The following is a 21,721-nucleotide window of genomic DNA, read 5'->3' on the forward strand; positions in this document are numbered from 1 at the left end:
CAACACCCCAACCACAACCACCACCAAACATGTAATTCTTTACATAGGATTAAATAGAGAAAAGTTGAGATCAATAATGCAAGATTTTATTTGAAAAACACCAAGTCTCAGTCTGAAGTAGCTTTGTCAACTTACCTGAAATCAAACTGTGTTAGCTTGGGAAAGAAGACAGCATCAAGGTACACTGATAACAGATTCTCAAAATCTTTGGCATTTTGTGTTGCAAATGGATACATAGTATAATCATTGGCTGAATGAAAACATAAAATAATAAACAGATTATATCATTCCATTTTTTTTATTTCGATACTGAGACTTAGCACTTTTAATTTAACTTGATACAAGCATTAATAGAATAGAATAGAATAGAATAGAATAGAATAGAATAGAATAGAATAGAATAGAATAGAATAGAATAGAATAGAATAGAATAGAATAGAATAGAATAGAATAGAATAGAATAGAATAGAATAGAATAGAATAGAATAGATGATGAAACTATCTTTTGATCTCAACAGTTTCTTAAACACGATCTGCTGAGGCAAACTCTGAAATTCTTCATAGTGTATTGAGATTGTTCTCATAAATTGGCGCGTAGCAGATTCCATCTCTGGGTTCTTGCAATCTAAAAAAGCATACATCTCATTGCCAAATAAAGTATGATATAAAGCATGGAAATTGCTACCAGTTTCAAATAATCCAGACACAAATCAAAAGATTTATAGAAACACAATTATACTAATATTTCTGGTTCATGAATGGTGGTGATAATCCACCAATCAGAATCAAGTCTGCTAAAAGTAATAGACCAATCACATCAATGAAATGGACTTTACCTGTCATTGCATTGAGAAATGTTGACAACGATCTTGTAAGCATCTTAAAAAACGGGTCCCTGACTGGATACTTCTCACTTCCACACAGGACGGTGTGTTCGAGGATATGTGGTACGCCGGTGTTATCCATTGGGGTTGTCCGGAAATTAACACTACAAAGTCAATGTGGGTCACAGGTTATATAGATCAACTTATAAAGAGTTTCGGAGAGAGGCATATCACATAAGCGTTATATATAACAAACATGATTAAAATGTCAAGGCTCTGGTTTATCACTGCACTTAAATCTGATATAACTATTCAAGTCGTGTTTAGATCTTGCAAGATCAGCAACCAATCATTGCTTTATTGTTCAGGCATGCTCTAATTGGGTGAAAACTATATGGGATCTTACAGGATCAGTAACCAATCAGAACTTGTCTTACAGGCTACTTTCTCCATGTAGTAAAGCCTTCTCTAATTGGATGTTAAATCCCATTAGAGAGAAGCTGTCAGATAAGATCCTGTCGGTTAACAAGATGTGCGCAATTCATGAATTGTGGTGATGAAATAGTTTGTCTCTAAATTTTAGGGAATCCGACATTAACTTGTAACAAAATAGTGTAGATAACTTTATTTCAATCAAATTTATTATTACTGAAAACCTTAAATTCGTAGATGTAGAAAAACAATTTTACATTAATTTATTCACAGTGTTTTAATTTTCCCACTGGCTAAATTAAATCTACCCAAACTGGTAACATTATGATAGAACAAAACAAATATGTGAATAAAAATGCGATCAAATATAAAAATATTGAAATTAAATATTTTCACTGTATGATTTTGTTGATTCATTTCTTTTTAAAATTGTTTGCATATATGCAATTTATTATAACAAAAATATGCAGAAAAATTAATAAAGGTCAACTGCTTGAACTTTGACCTTGTGTGTGCCACAGTCAAGCTCTGCTGACATAAACATACGTTTTTTTGCATATAATATTTTATTGAGACTGACAGCTAATGGGATATTAATAAAAAATAGACTCATAATTATAGCATTGTAATTTATACGGTGACGCAGCCACAAATATCATGCATAATTTATCAATGCCAGACTAGTAAATGTAAAGATTACTCTCTGCTTTATTATGAGACAACAACACCGATTCAGACAGATTAAATTCCTATACATTTGATATTAAATTTAATACAAATCTGTAATTTTGAAATAAACTTAATACGTCCTATTGAAATCCATAATTTTTTCGTAAACATTTTGCACATTCTTGCGTGCTTTTCTATCATTTCTTTGTTAATTTTTGACTAAATGAAGAACATTCCCTGTTTTATTTAAATAAGTCCTGCATACTTGTCCAATTATGGTTCAGTGCTAGTTTATCAAATTTTGAATAATAGTTTAATAGGTCTGTCTCCATAATGGAGAGTCAACAACTCATTCAATATTGGAACGCACTGCAAACTATATTTTTCATGCCTCCATGACCATTTTGGAAATACTGGAATAGTGTTTTCAATTATTCATGAAGACAAATAATTTTATGAGTGAGCAAAAACTAAAATAGTGTCAGACGGTTATATCATTTTTCAAAGGCTTTTAATTTGTTATTAGTGAACATATCATTGAGATTCTTGAGGCATTCTTTAACAGGAATTTTTTGAAATTTTTTTTTGCAAATGACTACTTGAATTTCAAAATAACAACATGAACCAGTTTTAATATTATGAACTTCAGTTGTGTGTGTTTTGACCATTTTTTTATTCAAAATGGCTGCCAAAGTAAAGCAGACTGTTGACAGTCCTCAGGCCTAATTTGTTAGTACATATACTAAATCAGCAAACATCGAAAGCGTTTCATGAGCACGAAAGAACAGCAAAAATAGCACATGGGTCCGTGACCTTTATTTTGTTGACCACTAAAGAGGAAGTGAACTGAGCCATGCTCCATCTATTACTAAAACCGAGTGACGTCATTTCCTTGCATGCATAATATCAAGGGAAACTATGAAGAGGTGAACAGTCCTCCAGCCCTCGCAAAAATACCTTGCGTTTGCTGAATTAGTAATTAGGCCTGTCGATAGTCTACAATATAGGTTTAATTCACAATGTTATTGTTTCCATGGCAACAAGTTCAGCTACTCCTATCCTCTCAGCGATTTATTTGATAAACATTATTGCTCAGCAAAATTTTAGGAACTTGCGATGCTGTTAAATGTTTTGCATTTGTGTTACGTTTAATCATTAACAGTATAAGAGTCAGTCATCAAATCACGATAAATCACTTACAATTTAAGTAAATACTGTAAAAGGTTATTTCGCTGACTGGAAAATGCGCTAAATTAAAACCCAGTGAATATGTAAAATTTAGCATAGAACACATTATTTAAATGATAAAACCTACTGAATATGCCTGAAATGGTAAATCAGCAAAATTTAAACCCAGTGAAAAGTAGTCATTTTACATTATTTTGTCATTACCTGAAGACATTGTTTGCATCGTCTCTGGCAATATGTAAATACTCAGCACCTGTGTTGTCATGATCTAGGTTGACGGCGGTCAAATACAACTCTGGTATCGTTACAACCTGCAGAATTAATTTAAATTGATTGTTACATTCAGTGTATAGTGAATTAATAAGAATTAATCTACCTTATATGTTCCAGTGAGTAGAAGAACATAACCATAAACATCAATGAAATGGAAGATGAAATACATCATCTTATGGACTGTAAATTAAACACTGAACATAGAAATACAATGAACAATATGGTAGAATGAATGAACCAAGACTTGAAAAATGAAAAGTTAAGTCTACTACATACAATTCAAAGCGAAACAGCTATTCCATGTCTTTTGTTTATTTCTAACTTTGTTGTTTTTATATTTGCTTGGTTTTTCTCCCAAAAAAAAAGTGTAACATTTTCTTCACGGTTTCAATAAAGCTCTATTCTATTCTATTTAATTAATAGAGGCATATATGTGGGGAAGAAAACATGAAAAAGAAACATCAAGTGTTTTTATGATTGGTTCTAATTGTATGGAGAAGTTTTTTTTTAAATGAACCTGTAATATGTACTCAGTGAATGAGGCTAAATTCAAATTGTACAATTCTGAGCATAGTTGTATTATGTTTAAAGAACTTCCATTGTCTATAATGGAAAACTATTACTGTAAAATTTACTGAGGGGCATCAGTAACAGCTGGCATGACCTGAGAAGGAAGGTCCAGAGACGAGTGCAGTGGAGGATGATGTGGTGGTGGCCTATGCTCCGACTGGGGCAAAGGGCCCAAGTAAGTAATTACTGTGAAATACTTTATTTCACTTGGAATTAATTTTCATCGAAGGAATGATTCAGTGAAAATAAAATCCAGCGAATATACCTTTTTTTATATTTGACATTCAACTCTTCAAAAATCAGTAAAAATAAATTCCAGCTAAAAAAAAGGTATTTTACAGTATTAGACTGGAATGTCAATTATTTTTTAAATGATTATCAATATAACTTTTTCATCTCAAGTCTTGTCGCACAAACTTTCAAGACATAAAGAAATAATTTCATCATTATTAGAGCAAAAACCATTTTCATAACATTTTGAACTCTTGTTTCTCAATAATATTGTGCAATGACTCAATTTTTTTCATTTTCGGTACCTTAATAATTGACATAAACCAATAACAATAAAGACAACATATACAGTAATCTTCAATTCTACTAAAACATGTGGTTGATTACCTTGTTGACAGTGAATCCATGTACATGGTCACCAGGTTTAAATCTCTGGGCTCTTTCCAAAACTGAACTTGAACATCGCACCAAATGAGGACGTCTGAAATAAATAATAATACAATTTATCTGCTTAGTGTCAATAATATTGCAATGATTTGATACTTTGATATTTTTTACACTTAAATTTTGGTGCATAATTCTCTATACTTTAAATATGTTTTAACCAATAGTTAAACTTTAGTAATTTACGACAAATTGACATAATTTCTCATTGGCTTCACTGATTATATAATCTGATAATTTATACCTTTCAGAGATGATAAAATAGCACAAAGTTGCCCTACGGACTAGACTCAGAGATGTTTTAGTTTTTTTAAGGAAATAAATGATTTATAATTTTGAATACATATATAATTTTTGTCTTGTCTTAATTCAAGTTCCACATACTATACATTGTATATGCACTGGAAAATTATTGAATAATGAGCTGCTTAATTTTTACTGTGCAGCATGAGCACACATGCGACTTCAAACAGTGTTCACAGTTTTGGGTTGAACAACAATGCTTTGTAAATTGTTCTGTCTATCAATCTTGACTTGAAAACAAAAAATTGGCAACCTCAGAGTTGATTCTTTGTTTTAACAGCTTAAATGTGTAACTCCAAAAAAAATGATTTACCGGTAGATGACTGAATCTCCTATCCCTGTGTATTTTATCTTAGATATAATATGCATACATGTATAACATCAAACAAAAAAATACTAATTTATAGTCTATTGATGAATTTGTAAGTTTTGATGGTTGTAAAAACTAGTTCAAATTTTAGTGAATTTAAGTGTCTGTACTTAGAGAACTTTAGTTGCTTAGTGGTTACTGACATTTAATTTCACTATTTTGATGTTTTGAGCATACTCACTGTGTTTTAATTTCACAAATTTGTGTTTTATTGTTATTAATTTTACATGTTCACATACATAATTATCTGCATTTACGTTTTGTATAATTTTGAATTATTATTTTTTGTTTTATGTCATATGCATACATATTTTTGTTCACATAAGAGAGAAATTATGAAAATCAGCTCTAGTTGTTTCAAGGCTATAGCCTGTTTTGATAAACAATACCAGTGCAAGGCCACAGTAATCTCTAGAAATATACAACCTCAAACGGTTGACGTGCGTGTTCGCATTGAACTACGCGATTTTACAGAGTGTTCAAACTGTGAAACAACCATGACATGGTTGTTACAGACATGTGTTATGCACTGGCGAACGATTGGCGAACGCATGGCAAAAGTCCCGGTATTTCGACTTCTTTTATATTTACCTGATTTGGTCACTTCGTTGTAACATCGACGTCAGATTGTTTACAGAACGTAATCTTAACATCCTGTAAAACAAGGATGTTTCTTCAAGGTGTAATTTGAACGGCAGAAAAGCGCAAACCCACACGTAGAAATCCGCTTTACGTGCGACCAGGTTTGACCCGAACCTTCAAAACATGACCTGTGTCCTGTTTGTTTTCTCATTCTCGTCTCCAGTGTTTCGCCAACGCCATCGTTTCCCAGGATCACTAATAATTTTTCTTCGTCAATTCATTTGTCACCATCGTTCAGTTTGATTGGGGATCTCACGCCATGATACTTATAGATGGTTTTTGTTTTACATTCAGAAAATCGTAAAATCGAACATCGTTGGCAAGTTACGAGTGTATGTTACTGTGCTTGTGTCTGTCACAACAAACTTGTCTGTGTGTCCAACTGTCCTATAGGAAGTGCAGCTGATCGGAAACCAGGAAATCCAAAACCTGTCTGAACTCAAACTTTTTATCCCAGTGTTGTGACTATTTGCAGGAATCGATATAGGTAACTAACTCTTAATATTGCTTGCCAACTGTTAATATGGTGCCTGGATCGACCGGGTCACTTTTTTCTGGCGTGGGCGGGGTTGGCCCTCGAGGGCCGAATAATAAGTGACTGTAGACTAGGGGGGGGGGGTGAGGAATTGACTCGAAGTCGCCCAACGTTTCCGTATTATGACACTAAGCCCAAGACACAGTCCATGTACGCAAAAATAAATAATATATATGATATATAATTTTGAATACATATATCATTTTTGCTTTGTCTTGATCAGGCATTCAAGCACAGTCACTTGGGGGCTGAAAATCAATAAATACTAATTTTCAATAAAAATCATCCGCTATACGTATATAAATAAACAAGTTGTGAAACACGACACCTAGTAAATCGACACCCTGTCGTTTTCAAATGTCGATTTCTTACCTTAAAATGCGAAACAAAAAGTGCAGAGGGGGTCAGGTGTTATGTTAATAACCATTGTTCATAATCGCTAACTTGGTTTTATTCAAAACTGCACAAATCGCGAGTTTTCTGGTGATATCCGACAATTTCATGATCGAAAATGGCCAGCAGCCAGAATCAAGGGGGATTCGCACAGAGTTCTGGGTAAATCAAGTGCGCATACTCATTTTCAGCCAATCAGGCATGCCGTAACAGCGAGTATTTCCTTGATTTACCCAGAACTCTATGCGAATCCCCCTTGATTCTGGCTGCTGGCCATTTTCGATCATGAAATCGTCGGATATCATCAGAAAATGCGGGATTTGTGCAGTTTTGAATAAAACCAAGTTAGCGATTATGAACAATGGTTATTAACGTAACACCTGATCCCCTCTAAAATTTTTGTTTCGCATTTTAAGGTAAGAAATCGACATTTGAAACCGACAGGGTGTCGATTTACTCGGTGCCGTGTTTCACAACTTGTTTATTTATATACGTATAGCGGATGATTTTTTTTTTGAAAATTAGTATTTATTGATTTTCAGCCCCCAAGTGACTGTGCATTCAAGTTCCACATACCGTCCCGGGTACTATATGCACTGAAATATTGTCGATTAATAAGCTGCTTAATTAATCTTTACTGTGCCGCTCTCATGCGATTCTTAAATTAAATATATTTTAGTTTTTTGAATGAAATGAATGAATTATGATTTATAATTTTGATGGTAATTCGACTTTGTGGCCTCCGTAAATTTTAAGTTATCGGTTTGTACTGTTTTTTTTGAAATAATTAATCACAATTTGAACTATTTACAACAGTATTTTCAAGTTATAGATAAAATCATTTTTTCAAAAATAAAACTGTAAATTGCATTTTCCTGCATTTCTGGGATGATTATGTTGTTTGCCAGGACTTTTCCTTTAACAATAAACAAACAATACAGTGCTTTCAGAAAAACTGTTTCCAATATTTACGGTCAAATATAATATATTTATATATTTAAAAACTGTCATGTCGCAGATGACTGCATGCCCCTGAATGCAACAACGAACTGTGTGCTTGTAGAGCAAGAAGTTCGAAAATATGGAGAATGTAGCTGGTAGCTAATTGGCTTTTGTGGCACACCGTGAAACATCACTCAAATTATTATAGTCAATTCAGCTGGATTTTAATGTCACATTTGATAAAATTTGTTATAAACTACCCCGGTACTTACAAGATATGGAAATATCTTTTTTGAAAGCACTGTACATTCTTTAGTAACTACCTGGTAGTTATTAACCGGTAAATATGCACTGGGTTTTAATTACTGCATTTAGGAATCAGTGAAACCAACAAAAATAAAATCCAATGAATAATTAATATGCATATGATATAGAGACCACTAAAACAGCCCAAGACTAATTGGAGGCAGGAATTTATATATAAATGTCAAAAAAAGTATGAATGGTATTGAATTTGAACAAAGAAGATTTTGTAACCTCCAGGAATTGCTAGCTCTGAATATGGTTTATGTTATAGTTTTCTAATATAAACTTTTCGTCTTTATCAATCCTAAGTATCACAGACTTTTTTTTTTTTTTCATTCATTGTAATTAAAGAAACAGTGTATTTTTATAAATTGAATACATGTAGTTTTAAAGAAAGGCTTCAGTGTTGTTTTTTTCATTACACAGGAATGTCTGTTTTCTCAATGTATGTTGCATTACCATGTGGTACATGATGGAAAGTTTACAACAGAACTACAGCCTTCAGGAAAGACTGATACGTACTATTGCTGACTGGCGGGCTTATTCCACGGATGACGTGGAAGACCTTCTCAATCAAGGTGCGGATATCAACGGAGCTTCTGGTACCTTGTTACCTCTACACTGTGCCTGTATGGTTAGTGACAGCCATGTCTTGAGATTGCTGCTTGACAGGGGCGCTGAGGTGAGACCAAATTTTATAAATGCTTATATCCTGCCAGATTTTAAGCCAAGAGGAAAAGTATATTTCGGAACTAGTGAGGAAATGCTGTGTTAAGTGCAACCTTTGATCAGTTTGTATCGGTAAATACAATAATTTTAAAGGAATGTGTAGTAGCTGAGGTATAGCTGAAAGCACATGAATGTCAAATGTATTATGTAATATGATGAATTCACTGTAAAACCTGTTGAAATAGAAACATGGCATTTTGGCAAATTTGATTCAATGCATTGGCAAGAATTAGCTAAAGTGACAACACTTTTCAAGTGAAATTTATTCGATAAAGTTGTTGCAAAATAAGGTAAACGAGGATAATTTCATAATTGATAGTAATGAAATTGAACCATAAAAAATCAAATGACGAGTCAAGTTAGCAAAATTATATTAACGCTGACCACTTGTATTTTGTATTTCTCTGAGATCACATAACACTGAATCACATGACAAGGGGTTACAGTTCAGTTATGTCCTCAATTGACCCCATGTGTAGCAATAAATCGAACAGTGTTCAAAATCAACTTAATCTAGTTTCCCAGGAATACAGACAGAATAAATTACTTCAAATTTCACCATTTCAATTACAAAAAAATCAGTGTTGCTGTAGCGATGATTACGTGACACTGAGGCGAAACGGAAATGAAGCTGATGGCACATTACAGCAGAGTCGAATGTTTGTTTACACAAAGCTAAAGCCAAATAAGCCAAAGCCTATAGGACAGCCATACTGTACTGTTGCCCTGGTTTTGTTTCAGGTGATATACTAGCGTTTGCTTTATTTGGGTTTATAAAAAATCACATACCGGTAAAAGCCAAAGCTAACAAATGCATTTAAGAAAACATTTGGGCTGTTTCATGTACTAAATAAACTTCTATGTTTATGTCATGTCTGTTTCGAGTACCGGTAATTATGAGAAATGTTAAAGGCTCAGAATTAAAGGCTTTCCAATCGTTTATGTCACTGTATCCACACCTTCCTCAAATAGGTTAATGCTGTGGACGGTTATCAAAGAACTGCTCTGCATTACGCCGCTGAGAAAGACGACATTTGTACGGAGCTTCTAATAGAGTACGGCGCTGATCTGAATGCTCCCGATGGAAACCAAGATGCGCCGCTTCACTGGGCTGCCTTCAAAAATAACTTAAGTTGCGTGAAAACTTTACTTCAACACAATGCTGCAGTAAACATTGTTGATTACAATAACGACACGCCAATCAGTTGGGCGGCAAAGAAATGCAACATTGAAAGTGTGCAGCTGTTGTTAGATTACGGTGCGGATGCATCGATTGCGAATTTTAACGGAGATTTGCCGGTTATGCGAGCTGCACGTTTGGCAGCAAGCGGTTTAGACAGCCAAGATGTGGAATGCGTAGAACTACTCATGAAGGCGTCTGGTCAGTTTGATTTACGTGATCTGGCCGGTCATCTGCCAGATATTATAAAGCAAGATCCTCTCTTACATGACGTTCTATTTAATGTTTGTGAGAATGTGCTTCCTCTGAAACAGCTTTGTCGTCAGGCTATTCGCAGAAATCTTGGCCAGTGTTATATTCCTAATAAAGTACCAGGGATTCCTTTACCGACTGCGCTGCAAAATTATCTACTGCTACAGGAACATTGACGGGAATTTGACGCTTGTGCCAAAATTTGTGAATAACAGTCATTTATGCTCTCATACAGGAGGGTAATTACTTGAATTATGTAGAGCGTTCTCTGGCAGTGGTAGTGATGTATTATCTATTTTGCATGTGACTAACCCTGTCTGGTGTTGATATAAACAGATCATGCAATTCTATACAGCGCCCTCTGGTGGTGGTATGAGGTATTTATTCTGTTTTGCATACCACTCACTGTCTGATGCCATTGTTGTTGATATAAAGAGATTATGAAATTCTGCACAGTGCTCTCTAGTGGTTAGTAATCATTACTAATGAGATTTTTATTTTATTTTTCATGTCTCTTGATTTCTGCCAGCACTCTCCGGTGGCCGAAATGACAAATTAGTTAAATTCACCATGACTCACAAACACAAATATTGCATGCCAATCTCTGGTGATGGTGATTAAAAATGTAGCAATCATGAATAAATTATCAGTTCTCTGATACATTTCTTATTGGTGTGATATATATTATTTTTATGAACAAAGCTTATCTGACATGAAAACAGTCCAGTGTATGTTGTAGCGCCCCCTGGAGGCTGTAATGAGTAACATCTTTGATATGATGTGGGTATTGTGTGAAACTTTTTCTTTTTTTTTAAACATGAATTCATTTAACAAACTAGTAATAAATGAATATATGATATAAAATGCAAATGATTATATTTTTGATCTTATCATTTAATTGCTATTATGAGAAGTATTTTGTGAGAGAAACCAACATCACAAATCTATCACAAGAACTGACCAGGTAATTGGTGAAGTTTTCCAACAAACAATTAATATTTATATCAAATTTTTTGTTTGTTTCTTGTTAATTCATCAACTATTTGAACGCCAAAAAGTACAAATACATAATTTCCCATTGTCATTGTCATTGTCAGTGCAAAAAATTATTGAAAATACAATTTCAGCAGGAAAATTATGGCATTAAAAAATTACTCTACCCTTTATTCTCAGATTTTGTAGGGAATCTCAGAGCTGTTTTTGGATGATGGGTTATTAATTAATATTTATGTAAATAAATTACATTTATACTGACTTTAAATATAAAAATGTTCGTCATTTACCCACCAAAATATTTCAGGGAGTTGTTTTCAATATGCAAAATTCTTAAGGGATGTCTTCATAACTTAATAGGTATTTTTAAATATCATCTATATTCTTTGTAACCATACTACCGGGTAATTAAAATGATTTTGCATCAGTATTATAATGTTAATTCTCAGCATGGCAATGAAAAGTTAGCTGATATTGAACTTGAACTTGGAGCATCATTATAAACATAGAAGACATTGTAACATTTGTTTATTTCAATAGTGCACTCGTTAACAAGTATATTCTTTAATGATAGACACCCAATTTCAAGTCTAAAATTTTTAAAATTAATTTAAAATTAACTGAAACTGTAAATAAAATTTTTGAAGTTTGTATGGCACCATTTTTTGTATTAACATTATTCAATACCACAGCAAGATTATATGTTCAATGTTTTACATTCATTCATGCTTCCAAATACATGTACATGCATTAACCCTTCCACCACCAGTTCTTTCTTTTCTTTTCAAATTCACAAAATAGTCCCATTTATAGTCTGCACTTTTCTTCAGAAGATTGGGACACAAATGGCCGAATTTTTACTAAAAACTGAAAATTGACTCAAATTTTGTGTGTTGGATCTATAATTATCATACATTTCCAGAAATATTGAACATTATAAGAAAAAAGATGCAGAAACATTCAGCAAGAAAGTCTGGTTGTGAAAAGGTTAATTAAAGCAAAAACATCCTCTGAAACAGAAAACAAACATTTCCCAATTCTACCATGCCAGAAAACAGAAAAAAATGTATTGAATCCTGAATTGAACTAATTACTTAAGCCTCTTTATCTTCTCGGAACAGGCAAATATTTAACTGGATTTTCTGAGCTACGTTTTTGTGTTATCTTCATTTTCTTTTGCCTGGTCTCTATGGAAACTATAATGCACAGTCCCTCTATCCCCGGTCTAGAAACGGTCATTGTATTAGGTGTGAATTGGTCTCCTTCCCTGGCAAAGGCGCGTTGCGGGTGTGGGCAAAGCATTGTCACGTGATCAGTACGTGATTTGACATCGTCAGTGTTATGTATTTTTTTACAACAAGCATTGTTATATACTTTTGCATAGAATAAAGTCATTAGTTGTTGTATAGTTGACTTGAACTTTTATAACCCCCCAAGAATCAGAAATATCACAGGTTTTTCGATCGACTACGTTAACATGAACGACGCCATTTTGACAAGATTTGTTTAGCGATGTCAGCATGTTGGCATGCAAAGTTTTTTTCCCTATTAAAACGAGAAAATGAACATAATTCCCGATATTAATCTTTGAATTGCAGGAACTGGATGTTTATGAGTTGGTAGGCTGGTTGTGATGCGTATCAGGGTTCAAAAAACCCAAATTTCATAATGATAATTTTGTTTACATGTTTGTTTGAAGTCAAAGTGAAGTCATACAATGAGGTATCGCTTTGCATGACGGTAACTTTTGAAGGTATTGTAATCTGTCTGACTTCCTGACTCTCTCGGCCCGCGTGTGAACGGTTTGTTTACCCGCACTGCGGTTCGAGACAAAAAAACGCTAGTCGTTTCCAGACTGGGGATAGAGGGACTGTATATAATGCAACAGTGAAGAATCGTGGAGCTATAGCGCCCTCAACGTGGTCAGATTTTTAAAATTTTCTGAATGAAAATTAAAACAATTTGATAATTTATGATTACAACAGATTGTTGTTTAGAACTGTTGGAACAGGGAGTCATATTCATTTTATTTAAAGTGTGTTTTTAAATTATGTTTTCTTATTATGTTTAAGATTAGTTTTTAAAAATGCATTTCTTACCACTTGAGGGTGCTCTACTAGCTGTACCTGGCATCCTGCTTCAATGATTTTGATGGGGAATTTAGTATTAGATTTGTTTTTTTTATTTTGACCATTACTTATATAAAAAGTACAGATAATATTATACTTTCTGAATCAATCCACAAAAGGAACTAAAATAAACATACCCATTTAACTTTCAACAATTTTCTCATAATTTGTTAAAAAATTTGATTTATGTCTATTTTGTCCAAAATTAAAATTGACACTATCCTCGGGGGCGGAGCTACGTCACAGACGTTCCACGTTGCTAAGACGCGCACCACTGTACCATGCATTTCTATGGGCTCTGTGCGCGCTGCTGTGGAACACTGGTCGAGCCGGTGAAAATTCGAGAAAACAACACAAACTCAACTTTGAAGTAATCCCGAACAATCAAATTTATATATGTTACACACGTAGGGCTAATCTTGTTGCACTGTTCAGAGGAGTCTCAACAATCACCCCAAAGTACTGTTTTCTGTGAGTTTTGGGCCTTTGTTTTCACCGCCGCGGGTTGCCAAGCAGTGAAAATGCCCGGATGTCCGCCCCCGAGGATAGAATAATACATAGAATTGAACAATGGCGGAGACATTTTGGCATTCAAGAAAAAAAGAGTATATTTTTATAGGCTTTGTGAAGCCCTGAGGGCAGAATTATAAAATGTGACTATTAAAATCCAGGGTGATAACTGGCTGTTTAATTAAAGTGTTAAAAAAAGGTAAACAAACACAGAAAGCATGCTTATAAACAGATAACAGAGGGTAGTTTATTTATCATCATTTTGATATTACAGAGATTGAGAAATGTTTATTCAGAATAAACTTTTATTTTTTACCGTTTTCAAAGAAATATATATAACTTTGGCAAACCATCAGCACTATAATAATCATAATTATAAATTGATCGAAAATGAACTGGTATCTTCTAAATGTGAAATATGCTAATTAGATACATACTGTAGAATACTTTATTTTCGCTTAGAATTTATTTTTGCCATTTTTGCTGAAGGGATGATTCCGTGAAAATAAAAATTCCATACAAAACGCCCAAAAAGCCTTTTCAGCGAAAATTAATTCCAGTGAAAATAATGTATTCTCACTATTCCACAGTAGTTGCCATTGTTCTAGATCCATTATATAGTCAGTTTAGGTTTAAGTAATTGATTTTTTATTCAAGTTTGCATAATTATCATTATTAATTCATGATTAATGAAAATGCAGAGAAACTTGTTCTGTGACTTTACATGAAAACTTGTATTGCCTCCAGTTTTAATATGCGGAACATTAGAATTTGATATTGGGTACCCCAAGGGTATCATTCATTTTAACTCATTTGTTGCCATGACAATTTAATATTTATTGTCTGTGTTTAGTAATATTCATTACTAATGATTATCAACGTATATTAGGTCTTTTTAACGACCTGAAGGTCAATAAAGCAAAGTACATTTGTGTTAATTGAAAATATTCGGCATCATGGATTACTTGTGATCCTTTCGTTAATCAAAAATATAGTTTTGTAGGTGGATAGTCATTGGAAAAAATATGATATTTCAGTGTTTGGACTATTAGAATGAGTTTTGATTGTTTAAGAAAAGATGTATTGTGAGGTAATTTTAAACATTGAAAACATGTAATACATGGAAACCAATTAAGAGAAATTCAAAGTGCAATTGTAGTTTTTTATTTTTATTGACATATTAGTTAAAAGGCGGTGGTGGTCGTGTTGCGTCCTGTTTGATTTGGGACTCATAGCGATGTATGCAACGCGCGTGTAAAATACATTGTTTATTTACATGAAATTCGAACACATGCTGTGCTACGACCACCGCCTTTTAAAATGAATTGATAACATCCACATATAATCATTCCCTGTTAGTTGGTTAATAATAGGAAAGATAACAAATTATTGATGTTGTTATAATCAGGTGAATGACTATGGTACTTGTTTATGCTTTTCTATGCGCATGATTTACATTCTGCGTTCCGCTGACCTTAAGAGCAGTTCAGGAAAGTTGTGCGAACTCATCTGTCATTGTTGTATGTCCCTGAACTAAAATGTATTCTGGTCAGCATCTGACTGACTGACTGAATTTGAATTTCCTCTCCTAATAGCAATGACCATTTTTACATTAACTCAGACTGTTTTGAAGGACTCGTGACTTTCAGCAGTGATAAGGTAAAAAACAAAAAAAGCCATGATGACCTTTGCCTACTACCTTTAAAATAATCAAGTCAAGACATTTTTATGAGATAATTTCTGCCTTGAAAATAGGTATCTGAATAATTCAAGCTTAATGTGTACATTGTCTGAAGGTAATTGTTTTTCTAGCATTAACACACATCTACTACCTTGACTTTTACACTGTGTGGTTTTGTTTTATATGTTGTGGTTTACAATACCATGATACAAATTTGTAATCACCAAATATTTTTTTACATTTTTGATGACTTGTGTGCAAATTATTAACATTATTCATTAATGAAACAAATAGATGCCTACTTGATATGTTGAATGCTCACAAAATTCTAAAAATTGGTTGGTAATTTTCATTTTGAATAACAATTATCGGTAAATTCGTCCACTTACTCGCTCACTGAAGTCATATTCAAAATGTCCTAGATTCCTAGAAGGATTATGAATTTAATTTCGAAGATTCAACACATCTACATACATGTATACTGTAAAAAAGCAGACATGAGCCTCATAGCCTTGTGTTCCTAGTGTCCAGCTCTATGTACCAGGTATGTCTTTTGTTCATGTCTATACTTGTACACGTTATTTGATTCACACAGATTAAACTTAAAGGGCAGTGGTCTTCTCGCCGCACATGTGCGACATTTGTGCGATCTTCTAATGAAAATCACGAGTACGACTTTTGATCTGGCTGCAACGTGTACTAATTGTCGACGAAGACTCCTTCGATACCTTTCAATCACCAAAAAAACATACCTAGTTAAAACTTGGTAACGTCTCAGTTTGTACTCGTTGGTCTGTGCATAGACCCTCAACAAAGGGATAGGGCTATTTTCTTTATACGATGTTGCTTTGCATAATTAAAAACACATTAGTTCGAGTTTACATAACGGTGAACAACGCAAATAAACTAACTAATAAACTCATCGTTTGGTCACGAAAAATCTCGCAAAATCCCGAACGCGATTATTTGTTGAGGGTCTATGGTCTGTGCAACAGTCAATGTGGACCCACACATTGTGCATGTTTCATGTTAGTAACTTAGGAAAATACTACAAAGAGCGAGTTCAAATTATTGATGACAACTTTAAAAAAAAATTCAAGAAAATGCAAAGCTTAGCATGTAAGTTTAATCTTCAACTGTGTTGTACTACTTCACTATGCCTATTCGATTGCTGCAGTTTATTGTAAATTAACAGCCCATGAGACACCCGGCTGGATCAAGAGTTTTTCAATAAAACCTGATATCAGTATCTTGAAGATCTGCTCTGGGACAACCTTATTTCTCTCTCGCTAAACCGTATGCTGTGTTATATGCATTTTATGCGTGATTAGATTTGACTCCTCGGTTCAAATTAATATCATTTCATATTCTACTTTTTCATGTACACTTGTGTTCACCATAACAACCCATATATCATGTAACAGGGCCACACGCCAATCTTTACTTTTCATTTTGTGTACTTTTCGAATTCATCTCAAGACATTATGCAATTAAGCTGTAGTATCCATGGTGACTCGTATGACCTAAGAGCCAACAAAATGAGCTTGATGAGAGCTGTTTATGACAACTAGGCTTGCAAGGAACAAAGTCCTATAGAATTTCTACATGGGCCTTTAAAGAGGTGTCAGCGTTAATGTAGGTGAGGTGTTGGCATTACATATGCTTCTTTATGTGATGTACTGTAACAAAACAAATAAACCATCGTCTGGACGTTTATGTCATCGAAATAATATAAATTGAAAGAAAGTTAATATCTTTATGTCATCTCTTCATCCATTATTAATAATTAATTTCCATTTTACATGCAATATTGATAGCTTACTTTACATTGTGACATGTGGACAATTGCATCAATGACAAGACAGCCTTCGACAACTCACAGACTGTCAGCGAGAAATATCAATAATTGTGGATCTACTAGACTGAAGAACATTATGAAGAATTTGTAAAGGAAGGCATGCTGGGTAGATATTTCACCATAGAGGGCTCCTGACGGATAACATCCAGACTACTGTTTATATATCGCCTCGCAAGCGATGATCCCCGGTAATTACTCTCCATCTATGTTGTTTAACCTCTGTCTAGACAAGAGCGGTGAGACTTTATTTCCATAACATGATTTAGTCGGTTATCACGTAATTGCACTATTCCAGCTTTCCATTAATTTTCAATTTGTGACTGGATTGTATCTTGTGTGACACTCATGGTTATCTCGATGACATCAAAACGTGTTGCCGCCCGTGTTTTACTTTACCATCGTATCACTTTTATTTGCTCCATTACTGTGATATTTTGTTTGATTTTCAATCAGTCCTGATAAAGGTTGTTTGACCTTTCTTTGAAATAGTTCTCACCGATTTGCAGATTTAATCCCTTTTCAATGCCATTTTTATTCCCGCCATAATCTGGTTGCAATTTTTTATACATTTCTCTAGATTTCTTTGTTAATTTTGAATCTAATTACCCATCACCTACATATCTTAAATACATTTTTTGTAAGAATATGGAAAAAAATAATGTCAAAGATTAAAAAAGTTGATTTTGTTGTGTTTGTGTTGAATGTAATTTTCTGATATTTTTAAAATGTGAAATTAAAAAATAAATTTTCATGGAAAATAACATTGTTTCATCCTTGTTGGTTAATTATGACAATATTTCATCATACCTTTTTCTCTGTCACATCTTGGATAAAAGTTGTATATTGTTATTAATATGAATTTTAATTTTCATACAAAGTTTCTCAAAAAAAAATACAAGTTTACAATTGTATCTACTCTACCGTTTTAATAAATTAGGATTTCTCTCCCACGATGCACTGTTCCTGTGCTCAATCAATGCAAATGTGCTGGCTTTTAAGTTGCATTTCCACTTTGTATAAACTGTAGAAAACCTCTCACTAGCCTCTGTAAGCTTCATAAGGGCTTTGGATTTTGTATACTTCATGAGAAATGTTATCCAACAGAATCCTGAAATCAATTCAGAAGACGGTTCTAAAAAAAGTAAAAAGTAGAAAGTGAACTTGAGTGATTATTACAATAAAAAAATATGATTGATTTGGTGATTGAACACCATGATCTTCAGTGCAGACTAGCTGAGTACTCCAGTATTCAGGATTTGTTTTTCTATCTTTTCTTGTGATGTTCACACTTATTAGTTTATTTTATTTTTATTTATTTTTTCCCGTAATTTTTTTTTTTATTTTTTTTAGTAAATTGTTATCAAGACCTATTGACCTAACAAGAGCTACTGAGAAATTGTGTTTATTACGTCCAAAATTAATAAAAAAAATAATAGAAAAAAAGTACATCAAACACATTTTTTTTTTCTGTAAATTTGTATCAATGTACTTTAATACTGAGAAATTGTGTTCATTATGTCCAAAATAAAAAAAAAATACATAAAAACAGGAAATATGATACTCCAAAATGTTTGTGGTGGAAAAAAATAGCTCCCAATGTGTTGAAGTGATCTAAATTAACTATAATTAATAAACTAATTTGTCTTGCTGAAATATTAATTACATTTGTTTATTTATATATTTGAATATAAGCAAAACTGTCATAATAATTTTTCAGTAATTTTTATTTAATTTATTTCTTTATCTAAATACTTACAATAATTTTTATGTTTTTATTGTTAGGCTTCTTAACAGTGATTTGAAAATATACCACCAATGTTTTTATGCATGCATCAGATGTCATTGAAAGGTAAGAAATTGTTCAGTCTGTGATTCATCATTTCTGTCAAGTTTTTATACCAGTTCCCCTTTTTTTACCATTATGGTCCTCTGTTAATGTATGCTAGCATTGTATACTGTAAAATACTTCATTTTCCTTTGGTATTAATTTTCGCTATTTTCACTGAAGGAATGGTTTAGTAAACATAAAATACAGCGAATATATCCTTTTTCCTTTACATTCAACTCGTCAGAAATCAGTGAAAATAAATTCCATACAAATCAAAAGTCTTTCAGCGAAAATTAATTCCTGCTAAAATAAAGTATTTTACATTAGTACATTTCCTCACTTATTAAATTGTTATATACGCATTTATAAAAATATTGTTTTGTTTGTGTTAAATAAATCTGTATCCCAAGACAAAACCTCATATATATCATGAATTGATATACCAGGCGTATATGGTTAAAAAAATGCTAATATGAACTACCAAAATAGACATAGACATTTGCCGAAATAAGCATTATTGGTGTTAATGACCACCTTGATATAAAGACCACCTGTCTAAAAAGATCATTTTAATGAATTGCCTTGAGTGGTCGCTATACACAGGTTTGACTGTTACCATTTAAATGATAAATCAAGGGCTTAAACTAATTCTATAGCAGGAAGCTCCTCACAGTGAAAATATAACCCTATGAACAAAATCTGCTTGCAACACCAAGGGAACATGTTTAATTTATACAGACATTTCTTGTGAACTGCAAGTCTAGACTAGACCTATTGTTCTGCTATTTCTCTAGTGATTGTATTTTTCTATCATATATGTGTATCTGCATACTAATTTTTCTGACATTAAATCGTTGGTCAAAATTTTTCTGCACTATTTTTTTTTATATTCTTCAATATTTCTGGAAATGAACCCTTATTTTGGAGCTGACAGACAACATTTTAGTTGATTTTCAGTATTTACTCGAAAAAATTGGCTATTTTTTTCCCAATCTTCAGAAGTAAGATAAATAAATGTAAATGGGACTATTTTGCGAATTTGTGATGAAAAGAGAAAACTGCTGGTAAATAATACATTGACTCCGGAAAGTCTCTATGTAGATAGTGGATTTTTATAGTATAAAACGCTGCTAGCAGACATGTGTTAATTAACATGTTCTTCTCATACAAGTCTACGAGTTGAATTCCTATATCAACTGACTCTGTCGTATAAGTACATTCAACTCATGCCACTCAGTAATTGCACGAGTACATTTGTGAGAATGTCGTCATAAATGGGGATGATTAAAATGGCTGTTCTGTATTTTCTATTTCTGGCATTAGTTCATGTTAGTATGAAAAGTATGCTAGACTGCCATACTTTTTTTGTCTCACCAACTTGTTGATAATTTCCTCTAATTTATTCTTTACTTTTGAATACAATGGGTATATTTTTTTTATTGCTTACATGTCTTGATATTTTTTTTTCTTTTTTAAATGTGAAATAAATTGAAATAAAAATTTATTTTGTGAAACATGACAAAAATTTACTTTGGAGCTCAAAAGGTTATAGCTTAATGGGTTAAAAGTCAAAGGGTTAAAGGTCAAATGGTTAAGGGTCAAATGGTTAAGGTGCATGTGATATTCATTTTGATTTTTCATTGGCTTAATCACATGTCTTGATCACAATTGCTAAACAAATATGCAAAAAAGTTATGTGTTGGTTTTTTTTGGTGGAATGTGACAAACGTTTTATTGAGAGGTGGGTTAGCGAATAATAATCTCCTCAAATCTTTCGTATCATCCCCTGGTGATAGCAAGTCGCTCCTAATCAATACACGAGTTGATCTACAAACTGAATTAAATTAAGCTTCATGTATTCAACTCACTGATTGTTTGCAGAGTACGTAATTACCGGTTCAATCAATAATTGAAGCTGATAACGATGTGATCACAGGTGGTGTATGTTACACGTTAGGAATATTGTATTGTGATTCCAATTAGAGGACTTCTGCCATTGTATATATATATATATATAGGTCTTCGATTCACATCATATCATTTTACCTCTTCCATCAATACTTGATTTCAAGTCTGCACTGTATTTGCTTTATTAGCAGCAAATGTATTTATGTAAATGACAGCGGTGTGTCTATCGTCACGTATCATATTTGCTTGAATAGCTATATAAGGGTGAATGGAACTTGTATCTTTGTACCGTTATATGTGATGTAGATTGCATTCCATGTGCCTGAAAATAAAACGTATTTTTAACCAATGGCGTTGCAGCATTCAGTGGACACTTAGATGCATGAACAGATAAGAGCTGAATTCTATATTCTATATTCAGATACTGTAAAATACTTTATTTTCGCTTGAAATTTATTTTCGCTGAAGGGATGCTTCAATGAAAATAAAATCCAGCGTATATAAATTTTTTAACATATTTTACATTCAATT

General features: G+C 33.0%; 2 protein-coding genes across 2 annotated transcripts; one reads left to right on the forward strand and one right to left on the reverse strand.

The window, feature by feature from the left end:
- Nucleotides 1–123: 123 nt before the first annotated feature.
- Nucleotides 124–6,055, reverse strand: LOC146729015 (presequence protease, mitochondrial-like). Its single transcript, XM_085496040.1, has 5 exons — nucleotides 5,896–6,055; nucleotides 4,575–4,668; nucleotides 3,318–3,424; nucleotides 837–988; nucleotides 124–250 (listed from the first exon to the last, which is right to left on the reverse strand). Exons 1-5 carry the CDS (start codon nucleotides 5,955–5,957, stop codon nucleotides 132–134), a joined length of 534 nt encoding a protein of 177 aa, XP_085352166.1. The 5' UTR covers nucleotides 5,958–6,055; the 3' UTR covers nucleotides 124–131.
- Nucleotides 6,056–6,102: 47 nt separating this feature from the next.
- LOC100375479 (ankyrin repeat and SOCS box protein 8-like) lies at nucleotides 6,103–11,153 on the forward strand. The gene is made up of 3 exons (XM_002736410.4): nucleotides 6,103–6,433; nucleotides 8,549–8,804; nucleotides 9,824–11,153. Exons 2-3 carry the CDS (start codon nucleotides 8,583–8,585, stop codon nucleotides 10,457–10,459), a joined length of 858 nt encoding a protein of 285 aa, XP_002736456.1. The 5' UTR covers nucleotides 6,103–6,433; nucleotides 8,549–8,582; the 3' UTR covers nucleotides 10,460–11,153.
- The last annotated feature ends 10,568 nt before the right edge of the window (nucleotides 11,154–21,721 follow it).

This window comes from Saccoglossus kowalevskii, chromosome 22 (assembly GCF_978046115.1).
Source record: "Saccoglossus kowalevskii chromosome 22, keSacKowa6.1, whole genome shotgun sequence".
NCBI lineage: Eukaryota > Metazoa > Hemichordata > Enteropneusta > Harrimaniidae > Saccoglossus > Saccoglossus kowalevskii.

What these genes read in the sequence shown, in the direction of transcription:
- LOC146729015 (XM_085496040.1), bottom strand. Translation starts at nt 5,957, where the DNA reads ATGTTAAGATTACGTTCTGTAAACAATCTGACGTCGATGTTACAACGA. An exon ending in CAACGAAGTGACCAAATCAG is followed by an intron (nt 4,669 to 5,895) that starts GTAAATATAAAA and finishes TATTTATTTCAG; the next exon opens with ACGTCCTCATTTGGTGCGAT. An exon ending in GATGCAAACAATGTCTTCAG is followed by an intron (nt 989 to 3,317) that starts GTAATGACAAAA and finishes TTGACTTTGTAG; the next exon opens with TGTTAATTTCCGGACAACCC.
- LOC100375479 (XM_002736410.4), top strand. Translation starts at nt 8,583, where the DNA reads ATGTGGTACATGATGGAAAGTTTACAACAGAACTACAGCCTTCAGGAA. An exon ending in TGCTTGACAGGGGCGCTGAG is followed by an intron (nt 8,805 to 9,823) that starts GTGAGACCAAAT and finishes TTCCTCAAATAG; the next exon opens with GTTAATGCTGTGGACGGTTA.